The following is a 16,741-nucleotide window of genomic DNA, read 5'->3' as shown; positions in this document are numbered from 1 at the left end:
AAGGTGCCAGGCTAGGCCTCGGAGATAAGGTTACTTTGTTTAGTTCACAATAAAACTCCCCAAATAAGTACTATTATTTCACTTTACAAAGAAAGGAAGAGGCTAGCCAACAAGTACATTGCCCAAGGTCTTACAGCTAACAAGTGACAGAGGCAGAATTCACACCTAAGGCTGTCTGACAATAACAGTCACCCTCTTCCCACCAACCCCCTTTGCTCCAAGAGGGGATATCATTTCCCTGGACCCTATCACTCAGGGAAACCACACACCTCACCTTCCCAGAGACCCGGCTTTTACATTATCTACACAGGAAATATGCAGAAGTAACAATTTAGAACTTCACTTTAGGGCGCCTGGGTGGCTCAGTTGGTTAGGCGACTGCCTTCGGCTCAGGTCATGATCCCAGGGTCCTGGGATTGAGCCCCACATCGGGCTCCCTGCTCGGTGGGAAGCCTGCTTCTCTCTCTGCCTCTGCCTGCCACTCCCCCTGCTTGTGGTCTCTCTCTCTCGTCAAATAAATAAATAAAATCTTTAAAAAAAAAAAAAGAACTTCACTTTAGTGAAGTCGACTATCTCTTATACCCAAGAGTCTACCGATTTCTCTGCGAGACCACGGACAAGTACATACCATGATGTCTGCTTCCCTTGTGGCGTATCGAAGATTTGGATCCAGCCAGTACATCAGGGATTTAACCTGATCGAAGTTCAGGAAGAGGAGGAATACCAGGAAAAGGAAGTAGAGCACACTGAGTCCTGAGGGAAACAAAACATCCCCACGTTTAGGAGAGATCCGGGGGTCAGACGCACAACACACGTGAGACTCAAGTCAGACATGGATATTGCAGTGTAGTGTGTCGAGATCCCCGTTACAGTCTGGCATTTCCTTTGATGAGCGAGTCTGATACACTGTCCCAATTCACACTGAGAGGGTTGGTAATACTCTCTGAGAAAATGATGCTCGAGTTGAGTCTTGAAGGACCCGCCAACATTCAGGTAGAGAAAAGGCATCCAGGTAAGCCCGTGACATCAGAAGCAGAAAGAGGAAGGGAGCACGGTAGCCCTGAGGTGAAAGGGCTTGGGGGCCATGGCAAAGATCTCAGATTTTACCATAAGTCAAACAAGGAGCACGTGACAGGTTTTAAGTGGGGGAATAAGATGATCTGGGTAATGCTTTACAAAGTGGGCTCCGGCTGCTGTGTGGAGAGTGGAGGGAGGTGGGCAAGCCGGGTATGGACAGCCCAGTCAGGGGGCAACATCAGCAGAGACAGGTGTGAAGGGCCGAGAGGTGGCCCAGGCCTACACATCCACACCTTGTCAGCCCTTGTGGGCATTACGTTCCTGTCGCATCATAGCAGAATCAGTATCCTAATAATCACCCCACGTCGTTTAAAAATAAAGTTAATCGTCTGCTTTTAAAACAGCAAAAGCCTTTTGGAAAGATTTGGAAACCAGCCACCAGCAGCTCTATCACTTCTCTTTCTCTCGGACCTGCTAGAATTAAAACATCTGTGTAGGACACTTAGACACTGTCATACAAATGACCTTGAATCACAGCACTCCGTGCGAACTTGGCTCCGCGCTAATCTCCCACGAGCTGCTCCAGAGGAGACAGCGTCCATGGCTGGACTGAAATCCCCTGAACATCTACAGCGCCAAGCCTTCCAAAAGCGCCTCTCCCTGTCCTCAGGGAGCTCAGGGGACTTGAGCACAGCATGGCTGACCTGGTTGTGCACCCCAGGGCCCCAAGGGCACACACGTTAGTATAAGGACCTCCGCACATTTATTACCAGCCGCTTTTATAAATTTTCATCTCAAATGCCCCACACTACACTTTTTTATTATAATCTTTTCAAAATAATTATTTTAAGACAGAAAGAAACCATCTCTGTGGATCAGGGCTTCTTAAACTGGAATTCATGGTTGAGCTTCAAAGTCCATGAAGCCCCAGATGTAAAATGCACAAATGTGTGTGTGTGTGCGCATGCGTGCACACTGAGAAAGGATTAGTTCTCATCAGATTATCAAAGGGCTCCATGATCCCAAAAAGAGCTCAGGTAAGATTATAATTATCATTACCTATAATGGATCATTTGAAATAGGAAAAACTCAAATGTAGCCAACCAGCTGAAAATAAATCATAATTTCAAGCAGCAACATTAAGTCCATGAGATATAAGTATGATGCAACCAGGACAATCTACTTAAAAATGGAAATGAATCACGTCACTTCTGCGAAAAATCCTCCCAGGACTTCCCACTGTCCTTCCTGTCTGCGCTCCTTAACCAACTGAGCCACCCAGGCGCCCCCTGTCTGCGCTCCTTACTGGCCCACATGCCCAGTGGGGCTCTGTCCCTGCCCAACTCTGGCGTCTCTCTTACTACTCCCCTAGGACCTGCTCTGCTCCACCACAATGACCTGCAACACACCGTGCTCTTTCTGGCTGGAGACCATTTTAGTAGCCTTTCCCTTTGCCTGGCTTCCAGTGACCCCAATCCTTGCCAGATCCTACTTTGCACAAGCACATTTCCGTGAAGCACTCTTCCTTGCGTATGCATGTGAAAGCAGTCACTCGGTCACCATCAGGCCGCATGGTTTTAATTAATTTCTGAACACTTGGCGGCATGTGATACTTTTTGATTATTGATTTGGTTAGTAGTTTGTTTGCGATAGCTGTCCTCCCTCCCAGGGGGAGCCTCCTGTCTGTCTGGCCCTCCCCTGCAGCCTCAGGGCACAGACCTCCACACAGGGGCGCTCAGTGAACACCTGCTAAAGGAAGGACGTCACTCCATTCAAAGGGATTCACCTGTGATCTCTGAAGGTTGAAAGAAAAACAGGCGACCTTAAGCAAAATATCCATTTTTAGGGTTCTTTTCATAACATTACATTTTCTGAACCTAAAATAACTTACTTGATGTCTTTTTTAGGCAGGACAAAGCCAAGAGCCGACATTTGAAAGATGTGTTTTAAGTCCATTCAGGGGATTTGAGTATTTGTGGACTCGAAATCAAGTAATAACAAGACATCCAATATTTATAGAGATGCTTATCACTGACCCTTATTTCAAATCAGGGCTCTCTGTCTAAAGACTTCGCCCTTTCCAGGATCTTTCCCATTCACAACACTCAGGAGACTGCCGAGTTTTCGGGCCCTTCTGGACGCTGACAAGACAGTGCCCACAGCACCCGTGAAGGGCAACATCAAGATGCATCAAGAAAAACAAGCACATCCCCTTATGTCAGACCCCATGTACATTAAGAGACAACAGCAGGGGGCGAGTGGAGTTGGAACAGTTCACCTGTATGAGAATCTGAAGTTATCACCAATATGTTTGTTTTGTGTCAAAGAATTTTCATAAAAATTTATATTAGGAATAACATAATTATTTTATTATCTTATTATATTTTATTTTTAATTATTATTTCCTTTTATTATTTAATTTTTTATTATAAATTATTTTATTACTATGTTTACTGCTGAAGGAAGGATGTCACTCCACTCAAAGGGATTCACCTGTGATCTCTAAAGGTTGAAAGAAAAACAGGCGACCTTGCGCAAAATATCCATTTTTAGGGTCCTTTCATAACATTACATTTTATGCCACACTGACCTGCAACACACCGTGCTCCTTCTGGCTGGAGACCATTTTAGTAGCCTTTCCCTTTGCCTGGCTTCCAGTGACCCCAATCCTTGCCAGATCCTACTTTGCACAAGCACATTTCCGTGAAGCATTCTTTCACGGAAGTGAAGTATGGAATTGGGCATGGAATTGTACCCAATTCCAAAAAGTAAAAGGCTATTAAGTTTTACTGTAAAACGGCTATACTGATATACAGAAAATGGATTTTAAGTAAAATATGTTTCTAAATCTACTAATGGGTAACTCACCAAAAACCATTCTCCATAAGGCCGGATGAGGTCGAGTAAATGGGCCTGCGGAGGGAAAACATAAGGTTAGAACAAACGGGTTTCAAACAAAAACTAAAAGCAAAGTGCTGACCGCTATAGCGATTTAAAAAAAAAAGCTCTCTACTGTCAAAATTTTTTTCTACATAAATATTTTGAGGTCAAGTCTAGGTTAAAATATTTTATTCGCATTGTAGCAACTGTCACCACAGCCGTAACCGGTACCAGTTTCCACAACAGACGTTTGTTTTCAAAGCTTTGTCTTTAGAACTCAGACCCTAATTTCCCAGGGAAACAATGTTACAACAGTGAGCGGTTACCAGGCCAGCCAGCCTGAAAGAGTTCTTCAAACATACTGAGGTTTAACAAGTGAAATCTCCCAGCCCAGCTACGGAGAGTGTGAGTGTGTGTGTGTGTGTGTGTGTGTGCGCGTGCACGCGAGTGAGAGAGAGAACGCGAGAAGAGTTCTTCAAACATACTGAAGTTAAACAAGTGAAATCTCCCAGCCCAGCTACGGAGAGTGTGAGTGTGTGTGTGTGCACGTGCAAGTGAGAGAGAGAACGCGAGAAGAGTTCTTCAAACATACTGAGGTTTAACAAGTGAAATCTCCCAGCCCAGCTACAGAGAGTGTGAGTGTGTGTGTGTGGGAGCGAGTGAGAGAGAGAGAGAGAGAGAGAGAGAGAGAGAATGCGGGAAGAGTTCTTCAAACATACTGAAGTTTAACAAGTGAAATCTTCCAGCCCAGCTAGAGAGTGTGAGTGTATGTGAGTGTGTGTGTGTATGTGTGTGTGGGCGCAAGTGAGAGAGAGAGAGAACGCGAGCGCTCTGGGAATTAAACAGGAGAAACACTGCTTTGAGAACACGTGAAGTGGGGTATGAAACTGAAAATAAATCCTTTGAGCACTGGAATGTGCTAGTGCAGTAGCTTTTGATCATGAACTGTGGTAACAAAACACCTCTGACATGGCAACCCCGACCAGACACACAGACGCAGCTTCTGCACCATGAAAACAGGCTTCACAGGACGAAACTTACTCTGACTACAAGTGACCCACCAATACTTTCTCTTCTTGTTTATCTCTTTAAAAAAAAAAAAAAAAAAAGTAGAAGCAAGCAAGCAAGCCAGCCAGGCCTTGATCTACTAAACCGACTCACCATCAACGGAAGGGTTACAGTTCACGAATACTGAACAGTGCTCTCGTGGGCACTTGACCTATTCGGGGCTGCCCGCCCCTGTGGAACAGCCTACCTACATACTCCTGGAGGATTTCCAACATCAGAATCCCACATCTCCCGGGGAGATGCGGGAGCTGGCTGCCCAGCTCCCTTCCTAAACGGGGCTTAGTTCTTCAGTGGCACCTGTGCCAGACTTGATCTCAGGAGTCGGCGATACAGACCTAAGGGTGACGAGCTCCCCTCCACCTCTCCCTCTCCCTCTGCCTGGACCAGCATGGACAGTAGGGGGGAGATGGCACTGGTGATCGGGGCAGTTCCCTGCAGAGGTGACAGTGGGACAGACTATAGCCAGTGCTCACTGGGGTTTCCTCATTAGACCAGTTCTGGGTGACCTGCCAGTTCCTAGAAGCTTAGCCTGGGACCCAGCCTCCTAGTCCCCCCTGGAGTCCTCCAGCCGACATCCTATAAGTCTTTTCAATCAGTAATCAGCTTCTGTTGCTGGCAACCTGGAATCCTGTCTGAAGGAAACATCACATTGTAATTTTTATTCTGGAACTCATCCTCAATCACCCACCTCATCTTAAAAAGACGACTTTGAAACATATTTTAACTGCTTTCTTTTGATGGATCAGGTTCTTATTAGGAAAATCAGTATCCCCTGCCATCCAAATCCAGTCGGTTCCTGAGCTTAGACAGAGGCAGCTCAGAAGGTGAGTGAGGTTCGTGCGGGCCTCCGCTCTATCCAAATTAATATGGTGTCTGAGTTTTGGAATGGCAAGGAGTGAGAGCTCAGATTGAGGGATTTAAATAAAGCGTCTCCAAATCCGTTCCATTTCTGAGTTCTGGTAGCAAAGGCTCAAGACAGCAAGGAATAACTGTATTATTCCTAACCGGCCGCTTTTTTCTCAGAAAGGCACAGTGAAGCATAGAAACCAGGGTCCCCTTCCAGCTAACAACATGGCTAACTTTCTTCAAGTCCCTGGAAAACGGACAGCTAAAATGGTCATCTTCTAATTTCCTCTTCCCAACACCCTCTCCACTGCTGCTGGTCACCACGAGTGGCTTCTGGTTACTGTGGCTGCCTGGCATGCAAGTTATCACTTCACCCAAATCACCGCATTCACCTTTTAGACAGAACATGGGACCCCGGCTTTCTCTAGGCTTCCTCTCACGAGGTGAAACTCTAATAAAACGGTACGATTATTTGGCTTGCAACACAATTCCATGCCCAATCACATAAGTCGGGTTATTCTCAAGAGCAATCACAATTATAATAGTACTTTGCTGGGCACTTAGTGCGTAGCAGATGGGGGGGAGACCCCCCCACCGTTGTCTCCTAATTGTCATGACAGCTGGGTGGTGAGAAGGTATCATCACTCCCACTCTACAGCTCAGGACACGGAGGTACTTGCCCAGGGTCACACAGCCCACAGGACCCCAACTCTGGTCTGAGAGCACTTTGTGCTTTCTGATCCCCTCAGTCAGGCCTGGGCTGGCTCAGGAGGACAAAGCAGGGGCGGTGGGTGGGGAGACGTTGAGGGTTTCAACCAGGGCTGTCTCAGGGCCAGGAGAACGAGGGGAGAGAAGTAAGCTAATGAGTGGTGTTTACAGACGCTGCCATGTGGAACAGGTAAGCAAGGTCAGGAAGGACAAGGGGCAGGATGGGGAACTGATGAAGGTCCCTCGTATCAACTAATAGAAGGGCCCCCAAAGTCATCTTCAGCCTACGATGACTTGAAGAGCAGCCTTCTGAAAACAGAACTCAGCTCTCTCTTCTCACTCCATGCAGCGTGTCCAGCGTAAATAAGAGGATAGGGTGGTCGAGGAGTTTGGGGTTGACGGGGCCTTGCGGCTCTTCCTTAACCTGACACGGAGCTGCTTCAGCCTCGGGGTATTTCTCTCCATTGGTCTGTGATGCCTGCGACAGGCACATGTTGTTCCAGACTCTGGATGAGAATTTTCCTCTTACTACAGTGCAGTTTGCTGTTTGTTCTAAGTCTTGTCTTGACTTCTCCCTATTGAATCTTTTCCTCTTTTCTCCACATTTCACACTTACAATTCATAATATCGCACCACGTTTCTGAAAAAATACATTTTTTTTATTATGTTCAGTTAGCCTTCATATAGTACATCATTAGTTTTTGATGTAGTGTTCAACAGTTTTTTTTTTTAAAGATTTTATTTATTTATTTGAGAGAGAGAGTGAGAGAGAGAGAGAGCACAAGAGGGGGGAGTGGGAGAGGGAGAAGCAGACTCCCTGCTGAGCAGGTAGCCCGATGCGGGACTCGATCCCGGGACTCCAGGATCATGACCTGAGCCGAAGGCAGTCGCTTAACCAACTGAGCCACCCAGGCGCCCCACAAATACAGTTTTTTAAAATGTCCTTTAGGGGCGCCTGGGGGGCTCAGTCATTAAGCATCTGCCTTCAGCTCAGGTCATGATCTCAGGGGCCTGGGATCGAGTCCCGCATCAGTCTCCCTGCTCAGCAGGGAGCCTGCTTCTCCCTCTCCCTCAGTCCCTCCCCCTGCTTGTACTCTCTCTCCCTCTCAAATAAATGAAATTTAAAAAAAAATTAAAATGTCCTTTAGCTTTGCAAATCGAAATGTACTGGATGGATCCGAGAAAGGCTTCAGAAATCTGATGTGGTGAGTTTCAGAGAACAAGCTGCTCTACCCTGAACCACGTAGGTGGGAAGCGTTGGTGTCTTTTGCTACAACAGGTGTAGTTAAGGCCCTGGAATGTAAGGTGAGACTTTCAGCAGCTACTTGCAAAACCCATTCCAGGCTTTATTTCAGTCATCACATCTGCCCACTCCTTTCCGAAAAGGCACTCTAAATGTTTTGGTGAGGTATCTCAAGGAGTACACTCTAGCAGCATTACTCACTAAGATTACCTACTTTACCATCAAAGCCGGGAATACTGCTGAAAATACTATTTGTATTATTTTGCGTTTTAAAAAAACATGGAGGATGAGGCTGGTGTGTTTTTCTCTTATTACGAACCCTGACGCTGATGCTCACCACATCACCCACCCTTGCCTGCTCCAGTCAGGTCAGCTTTGGGGCCGTGCTTCCTGCAGCTCTCCTCTGCCAGGGCATGTTAGCGCTGCCCACGGTCTTCCCCGAACATTCACGCTATCTCCATGCTTTCCCCACAGATCCCACTTGTCAGCGGACTACTTCGTCAGTGGGCAAGTCCGGGCAGGGCACCTTCTCCTCCTCTGCTCCGTGTTATGGTCTGGAAGGTAGGGGGCACTCCATCTCAGGGTCTGCGTCTTCTCTAGGCTTTATTTCTTTTCCTTTTTAATTTAATTCTATTTTATTATGTTATGTTAGTCACCATACATTACATCATTAGTTTTTGATGTAGTGATCCACGCTTCACTGTTTGCGTATAACACCCAGTGCTCCATGCAGTACGTGCCCTCCTTAATACCCATCACCAGGCTAACCCATCCCCCCACCCCCCTCCCCTCTAGAACCCTCAGTTTGTTTCTCAGAGTCCATAGTCTCTCATGGTTCGTCTCTCCCTCCAATTCCCGCCCCCTCATTTTTCCCTTCCTTCTCCTAATGTCCTCCATGCTATTCCTTATGTTCCACAAATGAGTGAAATCATATGATAATTGGCTTTCTCTGCTTGACTTATTTCACTTAGCATAATCTCCTCCAGTCCCATCCCTGTTGATGTAAAAGTTGGGTATTCATCCTTTCTGATGGCTGAGTAATATTCCATTGTATATATGGACCACATCTTCTTTATCCATTCATCTGTTGAAGGGCATCTTGGCTCTTTCCACATTTCTGACTTGATAAAACGTGCCTGCAAGAGCTACTCTTCTAGATCACATGGGAGGTACGGGGAAGGGCTTCTCCAGGAGGTGACGAACCAGTGCTGTTTTGTTCTGGGTTGTGACTTCTTCCCGGGGCCATGCTCAAACATGGCTTGGTTTACTTTATCAGTCCCTCCATCTAGGACACGTAATTTTCAATCAGATATTAAGAATGAGTTTGATTTCAAAGGAAACAGAAATCAAATGGCTTTGCCATAAGAAGAGCTAGCACTTCAAAAACTACCTCAGAGGGGCACCTGGGTGGCTCAGTCATTAAGGAATTGACTTCCGCTCAGGTCATGGTCCCAGGGTCCTGGGATTGAGCCTGGCATTGGGCTCCCTGCTCAGCGGGAAGCCTGCTTCTCCCTCTCCCACTCCCTCTACTTGTGTTCCCTCTCTCACTGTCTCTCTCTCTCTTTGTCAAATACATAAATTAAAAAAATCTTAAAAAAAAAAAACTATCTCAGAAATGAGAACATAAGATAGCACACAAAAAATAAGAATAAAAAAAAATTAAAAAAGAAAATAAGATCACAGCTCCACTCGCCAGCAGCCTGTTAGGATTCCCATGAATAACTAAGTTCAAGGGACCGAACCTTAGGGAAGTAGTTGCGTCTCCAAGAGCTATGGGCCTGTGCCCTCTTCGTCTGCTTCTTCTCTTGATTATCACTGTTTTTCAGCTTTAATGAGGTATATTGACAAAGATTATTATTATTTGCGATTTTAAATTCCTCTAGGAAAAACCTAGAAAAGGTGAGTAAAATGATCTTTAAGCAAATTTCAAACCTAAGAAAGAATTTTTTTTTTTTAAAGAAAAAGTAGTGGAGCGGGAAACAGGATGAGAGGAGGACAAGAATTTTGTTTCAAATTTAGGGGGCAGTGAATCTTCTGGATCACCTTCAAACCTCAAGGAGATGTGATTAACACTATCTTAGCTCAGAGAAGTCAAATGAGGCCAAAAGGACAAACTGAAGGATGAATTCAGGAAAATCAAGAAATACTAGTATTTCACTCTCCTCAAAATACCTTAAAGAGGTGCTGAATGGCGTTCCTCTTGCAGACAAGGATTAGGAAAGAGAGGGCTGATTCTGTGAACTTCTTCTGGGCAGACTCATGACTTGATCCCACAAATACTTATTGAGAGGCCCTGTGGGCCAGGCACTGGGGGTACAGAAAAGGCTTGGGCGGTTTGGTGAGAGCGGGGTACAAGGGGAAGGAATGGTTCAAGGAAGCCCCCAGAAGCTGGAAAAGCACACCTGAAGGTCACCTGTTGAAAGAAATCTCAGAACCAAACAGGTTTTTAAATTTCACTGCAGTGATAGAGTGATACAGTTATAATTACACCCGAATGATACACCGGTATAGTTAAAATCACACTTCTGCTGGAGTGCCAGTTGCTATAATGAGATGGAGGAAGCATTTAAAAAAAAAAAAATTAAGGGAGGGGCGCCTGGGGTGGCTCAGTCGGTTAAGCATCTGCCTTCGGCTCAGGTCATGATCCCACAGTCCCAGGATTGAGCCCTGTGTCGGGCTCCCAGCTCGGCAAGGAGCCTGCTTCTCCCTCTCCCTCTGCCTGCCACTCCACTCCCCCTGGTTGTGCTCTCTGTCAAATAAATAAAATCTTTAAAAAAAAAAAAAAATTTAAGGGAACTGGTAGAAAAAGAAAAGAGGGCAGGAAAGAAGCAGCATGGTGTAGATATCAGGTCCTGCTTCTCTGGCCTCACCCCAGGGTCTCTCCCTCCACATCTGCTCACAGGCCTGAAGGAAGGAATTCTAGAACCTACCCCAGTCACCCACCCTGGGGATGAAATTCTGTTTGGGTGTCCACTGCTCTCCCAGATAACTCAGTGGTAAAATCTAAGCCAATGCAAGCAATCCTTTCTCTCTCTCTTTTTTTTTAAAGATTTATTTACTTATTTGACAGAGAGAGAGATAGCGAGAGAGGGAACACAAGCAGGGGTAGTGGGAGAGGGAGAAGCAGGCTTCCCACGTAGCAGGGAGCCCGATGCCGGGCTCAATCCCAGGACCTTGGGACCATGACCTGAGCCGAAGGCAGATGCTTAACAACTGAGCCACCCAGGCGCCCCTCCTTTTTCTCTTTTATTCTTCTGGTCAGTGAAGATCTATCATGTGCCCACTTGTTTGGGCACTATAAATTCCTGTCCTCAGGTCTGGATGGAGAAGAGGCACAGGACCCAATTCTGGTCAAAGAGAAGTGAGGACAAGCGTGCTGGAGGGTTTCTAGCAAGGGTTTCTTCACCCTTAAAAAGATCGAAGAAGTGCCCTCCTCCTCCTTTGGACACTGCCCGAGACCGTCTGTCCAGCACTGCATCGGCTCTCACGGGACCATTAGGGTAGCAGCGCACAGCACCCACAGGCTGAGGATGGAGCAGCAGAAAAAGGCGAAGAGCCTGAGTCTTCACATGTCACCGAGCAGCTAAATTAGCCAACCCTGGAACCCTCTATCTCAGAACTTCCTGACATTCGGGAAAGTAAACATTCCCTTTATTCTTCAAGCCATTTTGAAATGGGTTTCCTCTTACTTGTGGCCAAAAGCATCCTGACTGTTATAAAACCCTATGGAGAAAGTTAAGGGCTTCCTTGGTTATTTAGACTCTATAAAAAGCATCACGGGGCCCCTGCTTCCTGAAGGAGTTGACTGATTCTACCACCTAGCACAGATGAGCTCACACAATCGAATTTAGGCGTACACTCAAACACACTGGGCAGCCTTTGCGAGGTCAAGGATAAACGCGTTCGAAGTTGCCAAAACAGAGCCATTCTGGGAATGCCATCCACTGCAGGCACTCCCCCAAAACTGCCTTTCAAGGAGAAGGCTAATGTTGGGCTCTGTTTCTCCCATCCATTTTCATTACTTAATTCGAGACTATGTGCCAAGGGTGGGGGTGAACAGAAAATGAGGTGACAAGACTGGAACAAGAAGAGGCATGTATACTCTGCTCAGAGAAGCAGCCGCCCAGCATCGGGGCCCCTGCGAAGGCCTGAAGTCTGAGTGCTGGCTCTGGAAGTGGACAGCCACATAGCTCGGGAGTACCCTTCCCCAGGGGCCTGGCCAGCTCCCCCATCATCCACGCTGGCACCTTCTGAAGCCACCCCTAATTTTAAAATATTCAATAATAACATTCTTTACTGTGGAAAACTTAGTTTTATTAATCATATGTAAAGTGTGGACAAAGGGATCTTTAGAAAACAAGGAGGACACAATGTGTTTGCTATGCACACACGGCTTTAAGAGAATCCCTCTAACTAGGTGCTGCCCTAAGTCCTACGTGTTCTGCCTGCAGGGGAGTGGTGTGGGTGCAGGCACACACAGAGATAGCAGGGGAAGGATGTGGTGGGAAGAGACAGGATGAAAGAGAGAGAAGGAGGGATGCCTGGGTGGCTCGGTCGGTTAAGCGTCTGGTCTTGATCATGGGGTGCTGGGATTGAGCCCCTGCATCGGGCTCTCTGCTCAGCAGGGAGTTTGTTCCTCCCTCTGCCTGCCGCTCCCCCTGCTTGTGCTCTCTCTATCTCACTCTCTCTGACAAATAAATAAATAAAATCTTAAAAAAAAAAAAAAAAGAGAGAGCGAGAGAGATTGAGAGAGAGAAGGTAGGCTCCGGGTGATATGCTACTCTCTCTGGTCACAGATGACATCTGGGCAATGAAGGATGGACACAACCACCCACGAGGTACAGACCAACTAAGACCCTAAGATTATATTCCTGGGGAAAAAGAAAAGCCAGACAGATAGAGAGGAACAGAAGAAAAAGGAGACGAAAACATACACAAAGACAGAGATAAAAACACATCACGATGGACCTAATAAGAAAAATATCCAGAACAAGTCAGACTAAAGGAAGATGCCGGAGCTGAGGTCCTCCCACCAGGCTGACATGGAGCGGCTGGGTGACCTTTCAGGGATGAATGAGGGCGGAGCATCTCAGCTTTCACAGCTGTAAACTGAGCAGGCTGAATGAACCCCATAGGCCTATGGGTCCTCCCCACTTTGTATGTATCACGAAGTCCACAAGCCAGGACAAAAAAAAGCATAAAACAAACTTAGCTCTTATCTTCCCAGAAGGAAAGCAATAGCGCAGTCCCACAATGAGAGACTGAGTGGGTTAAGTGGACTTTGAAGATTAGAAGACTTCATTAGGGAACAGAAGAAAAAGCAGCAGAAAGCACGTAAAATGTTACGTCCGACAGACCTCATCCCCCAGCCTTCAGGGCCCTGGGTGCCTACAGGAAACCATCTGCTAATGAAGCCCCGAGCCCAGCTCCTGCTAAAGCCTCACGGAAGGGATGGCTATAAAATCATAAAATCATGGCTATTGAGTGACTAATTTTTGAGACATCTCAGACTTCCAAAATGGCACTGGAAAAAGAAAAAGCAAGTTTAAAAAGAAAAAAACAAAGGCAGAAAAGAAATCTTCAGAGCCAAGAAGTTACCTCTGAGAACTCAGCGACAGTTAACACGCAGCCAAGAAAAGCTGAAGGTTTGCAGAGCAGACCTGACACCCCTGGACTGACCAGTTCCCTAAGCACCCAGCATGCCTTGACTGATGTTTAAAAAAAAAAGGGGGTAGTAGGACAGGGACAGACTAGATAAGAAGTAAGAATAAAGGGCACAGAGCAATAATGGTCATGTCACTGCCTGATGACACAGGAGTAAGCAGCAGACTCTCACAGGTCGGAACGGTAAAGGGAGGAGTGCCCGTGACCACCCCTTCACCTGTCACCTGCTCACCCTCCTTCCAGGCTCAGCGTCTCCTCGCTTTGGCCTGTACTTTTATGCCACCTTTGGAGGAAAAGGCCAGGTTCCAGAGCTCAAGTGGACGACCTACAGACTCGGGTGGTTCCTGTGCATTGCATGCTTTATGCTGCAAGTGGCCACTTAGCTGTCCTACAACGTGGGGCCCTTGAAAGAAAGGATGGGCTGTGTAACGTCCAAGCTCTCCTCTTAACCAAAAATTCTGAACTCTGAGGTTCTGTGTATTGGAAGAGTGAGGGAAAAGAAAGTTGGCAAATAGCCAAAGAAGTGGTTTGACATCAGGGACTTTTCCTAGAAAATTCTATAGTAGGGTCAATACCCTCTCATTCCATGACCTAGCCATACCATGGACATCTAATCATCCTCCTTCAATAATTGTGCATTACTAGAGCTCTCAATCATCATGGAAAGGCCAAACTATGTTTGTCATATCTGCATAAGTTTGCAGGTGTTATAGACCGAATGTTTGTGTCGCCTGCCAAGATTCATTATGTGATAATCCTAACTCCTACAGTGAAGACTTCTCTTGGACCTTACAGGACTGGACCATAGAGCTACTTGGCTATGAACATTTGGTATTCTTTAAGACACAGGAAGAAGGATCTCAAAGGCAATTGGGAGATTATCTGAGCTGTCATTTCCACCACAAGCCTTAGAGTGCATGGGCCACTGGGCGGGTGGAGAGTGGGGAGAGTATCTCCACCTGAGTTTCAAAAGGCAAGATCAACACCCAGCAGAGCCATGGGGGCAGGCCAAACTCCAGGTGGGCAGAGCTATGGAAACAGACTATTATTACCCCAGTAGGTCTGGAAGGCAGAGCACTGAGCCAAAGAGGACTGATTATTCTTTTTTTTTTTAAGTAAACTCTACCCACCACATAGAGCTGGAACTCACGACACCGAGATCAAGTCACATGCTCTACCGACTGAGCCAGTCAGGCACTCCCAGGATTGGTTATTCTTGACCCTTAAAGTCTCATCCAGTTTGCCTTCCTGGTTTTGAACTTGCTTGGGACTTGTCACCCTCCCTTCTTTCCTATTTCTCCCTTTTGGAATGGGAGTGTCTGTCCTGTGCCTGTCCCACTACCAGACTTCGTAAGCACATGTTTGGTTTCATAGGTGCACAGCTGGAGAGGAATTCTGCCGCAAGATGATCTTGTGTTATTTAAGCCATCCGGTCTGTGGCATTCTGTTACAGCAGCCTGCACTGACTGAGACAGCAGGTCTTCACATCTTGAAAGGTTTCCACGAAATATTTAATCTAGAAGCTTGAGTGGTTGGAGAGTTAAACTCAGCTGTCAAATAACTTGGTTATCTAAAACAATTCATTCTCTGAAGGATTCAGTCATGGTTTTACTGGTTGGATTCCTACACTCCCAGCAAAAATCACGTAGTGCTACATAAGATTAAGCAAAAATACAGAACAAAATGCCATTGCCATCATCTTGGAAAGACTGAAGGCCTGTAAATCACTGATACTGTGATTTACAATAAGAACTATAGATTTGGTCTTTGTGCCCTTTTCTGGCGCAGAGCTCCTAAAGCCCTTGCAATTTCAAGTGATGAGAATAATGAATATTTTTTGCTATGTTAATGAGACCTGAGGAAAGTACCTAAGGATGGGGCTGGTTGCCAGTGGGGACAAACATGTGATTAGAGAGTTGAAACTTTCAGTCCCACCCCCAAGACCTCCAGGGAAGGGTGAGAGGCTGGAGGTTGAGTTCATTTCCCAATAGCCAATGATGCAATCAATTATGCCTATGTAAATGAGGCCTCCAAAAAAACCAAAAGGATGGGGTTTGGGGAGCTTCTGGGTTGGTGAACACTTTTCTGACGCCAGAAGAGTGACACGCTGGAGAGTGCATGGAAGCTCCTAGTCCCTTCCCACATACCTTATCCTATGCATCTCTTCATCTGACTGTTGATGAGTACCCTTTGTAATAAACTGGCACTGTCATCTAGTGAGTAAACGCATTTCCTGCATCCTGTGAGCCACTATAGTAAATTAATCGAACCCAAGGAGGGGTCATGGGAACCCCTGATTTATAACCATTTGGTCAGAAGCACAGGTGAAAACCTGAACATGCAATTGGCATCTGCAGTGGGGGGCCATCCTGTGAGCCCTTAACCTGTGGGATCTGATGCTAACTCTGGGTAGACAGTCTCAGAATTGAGTTGAACTGTAGGGCCGCCAGCTGGTGTCCAAAAATTGCTTACTGGTGGGGGAATACCCCCATCCCTGCTGCTACTTGCCTCCCCCAACACACATAATTTGGAATTCGTATTAGAACTTTGTTATCATGGTAGATTTCCAAGTAGCAAAGAGTAGCATTCACAACGGGCTTCTTATATTACACATTACATTCTACTGAATAGATGGGAGGATAGAGAAGAAACACACCCTCAAGTATGATGTCTAAACCCGATTACAGCCCTTGGAGCATAATGCATAGGTAAGACTAAAAAATTTCAAAATATCTTAAGAGTAAAAAACACAGGATATAAAAAGGAAGTGTTTAGAAATGGTTACAGGGAATAAGTAGAGAATATTCTAGGGAGAAGTTACTGAAAAGGAATAAGAAAAAACAAAGCAAGGGACAATTCAGAGGAAAGGGATGAATCTTAAGTATGGCAGCTTTTATTTTATTTTTAAAGATTTTATTTTATTTGACAGAGAGAGCAAGAGAGAGTGAACACAAGCAGGGGGAGTGGCAGAGGGAGAGGGAGAAGCAGACTCCCCACTGAGCAGGGAGCCTGATGCGGGGCTTGATCCCAGGACCCTGGGATCATGACCTGAGCTGAAGGCAGACGCTTAACTGACTGAGCCACCCAGGTATCCCCTTTAAAAAGAAAACAAAAAACAAAAAACAAAGACTTTTCCTCACTCTATAATCATGATGGGGGATAAAATTCACAGTAATGATTGTCTTTTTTTCACCTGATGATGAAAATTCATATCCCAAATGCATGATCAGCAACATTTACTGTGATTAAAGATCACCTGGGACAACACATTATTTAAGTAATATTCATACAGCATTGACCCTGTCCTTAGCAAAA

At 46.1% G+C, this 16,741-nt stretch overlaps 1 protein-coding gene across 1 annotated transcript in view; it reads right to left on the bottom strand.

The window, feature by feature from the left end:
- PTDSS1 (phosphatidylserine synthase 1) overlaps window positions 1–16,741 on the bottom strand; it is a 62,196-nt gene that overhangs the window by 35,235 nt on the left and 10,220 nt on the right. The window contains exons 3-4 of the mRNA XM_032421692.1: window positions 3,886–3,930; window positions 629–753 (exon numbers count right to left, since the gene is read on the bottom strand). Of these exons, the coding sequence (XP_032277583.1) occupies window positions 629–753; window positions 3,886–3,930 (170 nt within the window). The remainder of the gene's footprint in view (window positions 1–628; window positions 754–3,885; window positions 3,931–16,741) is intronic.

This window comes from Phoca vitulina, unplaced genomic scaffold (genome assembly GCF_004348235.1).
Source record: "Phoca vitulina isolate PV1807 unplaced genomic scaffold, GSC_HSeal_1.0 scaffold25, whole genome shotgun sequence".
NCBI classification, from domain to species: domain Eukaryota; kingdom Metazoa; phylum Chordata; class Mammalia; order Carnivora; family Phocidae; genus Phoca; species Phoca vitulina.
This window is presented reverse-complemented; position numbering and strand designations above follow the sequence as displayed.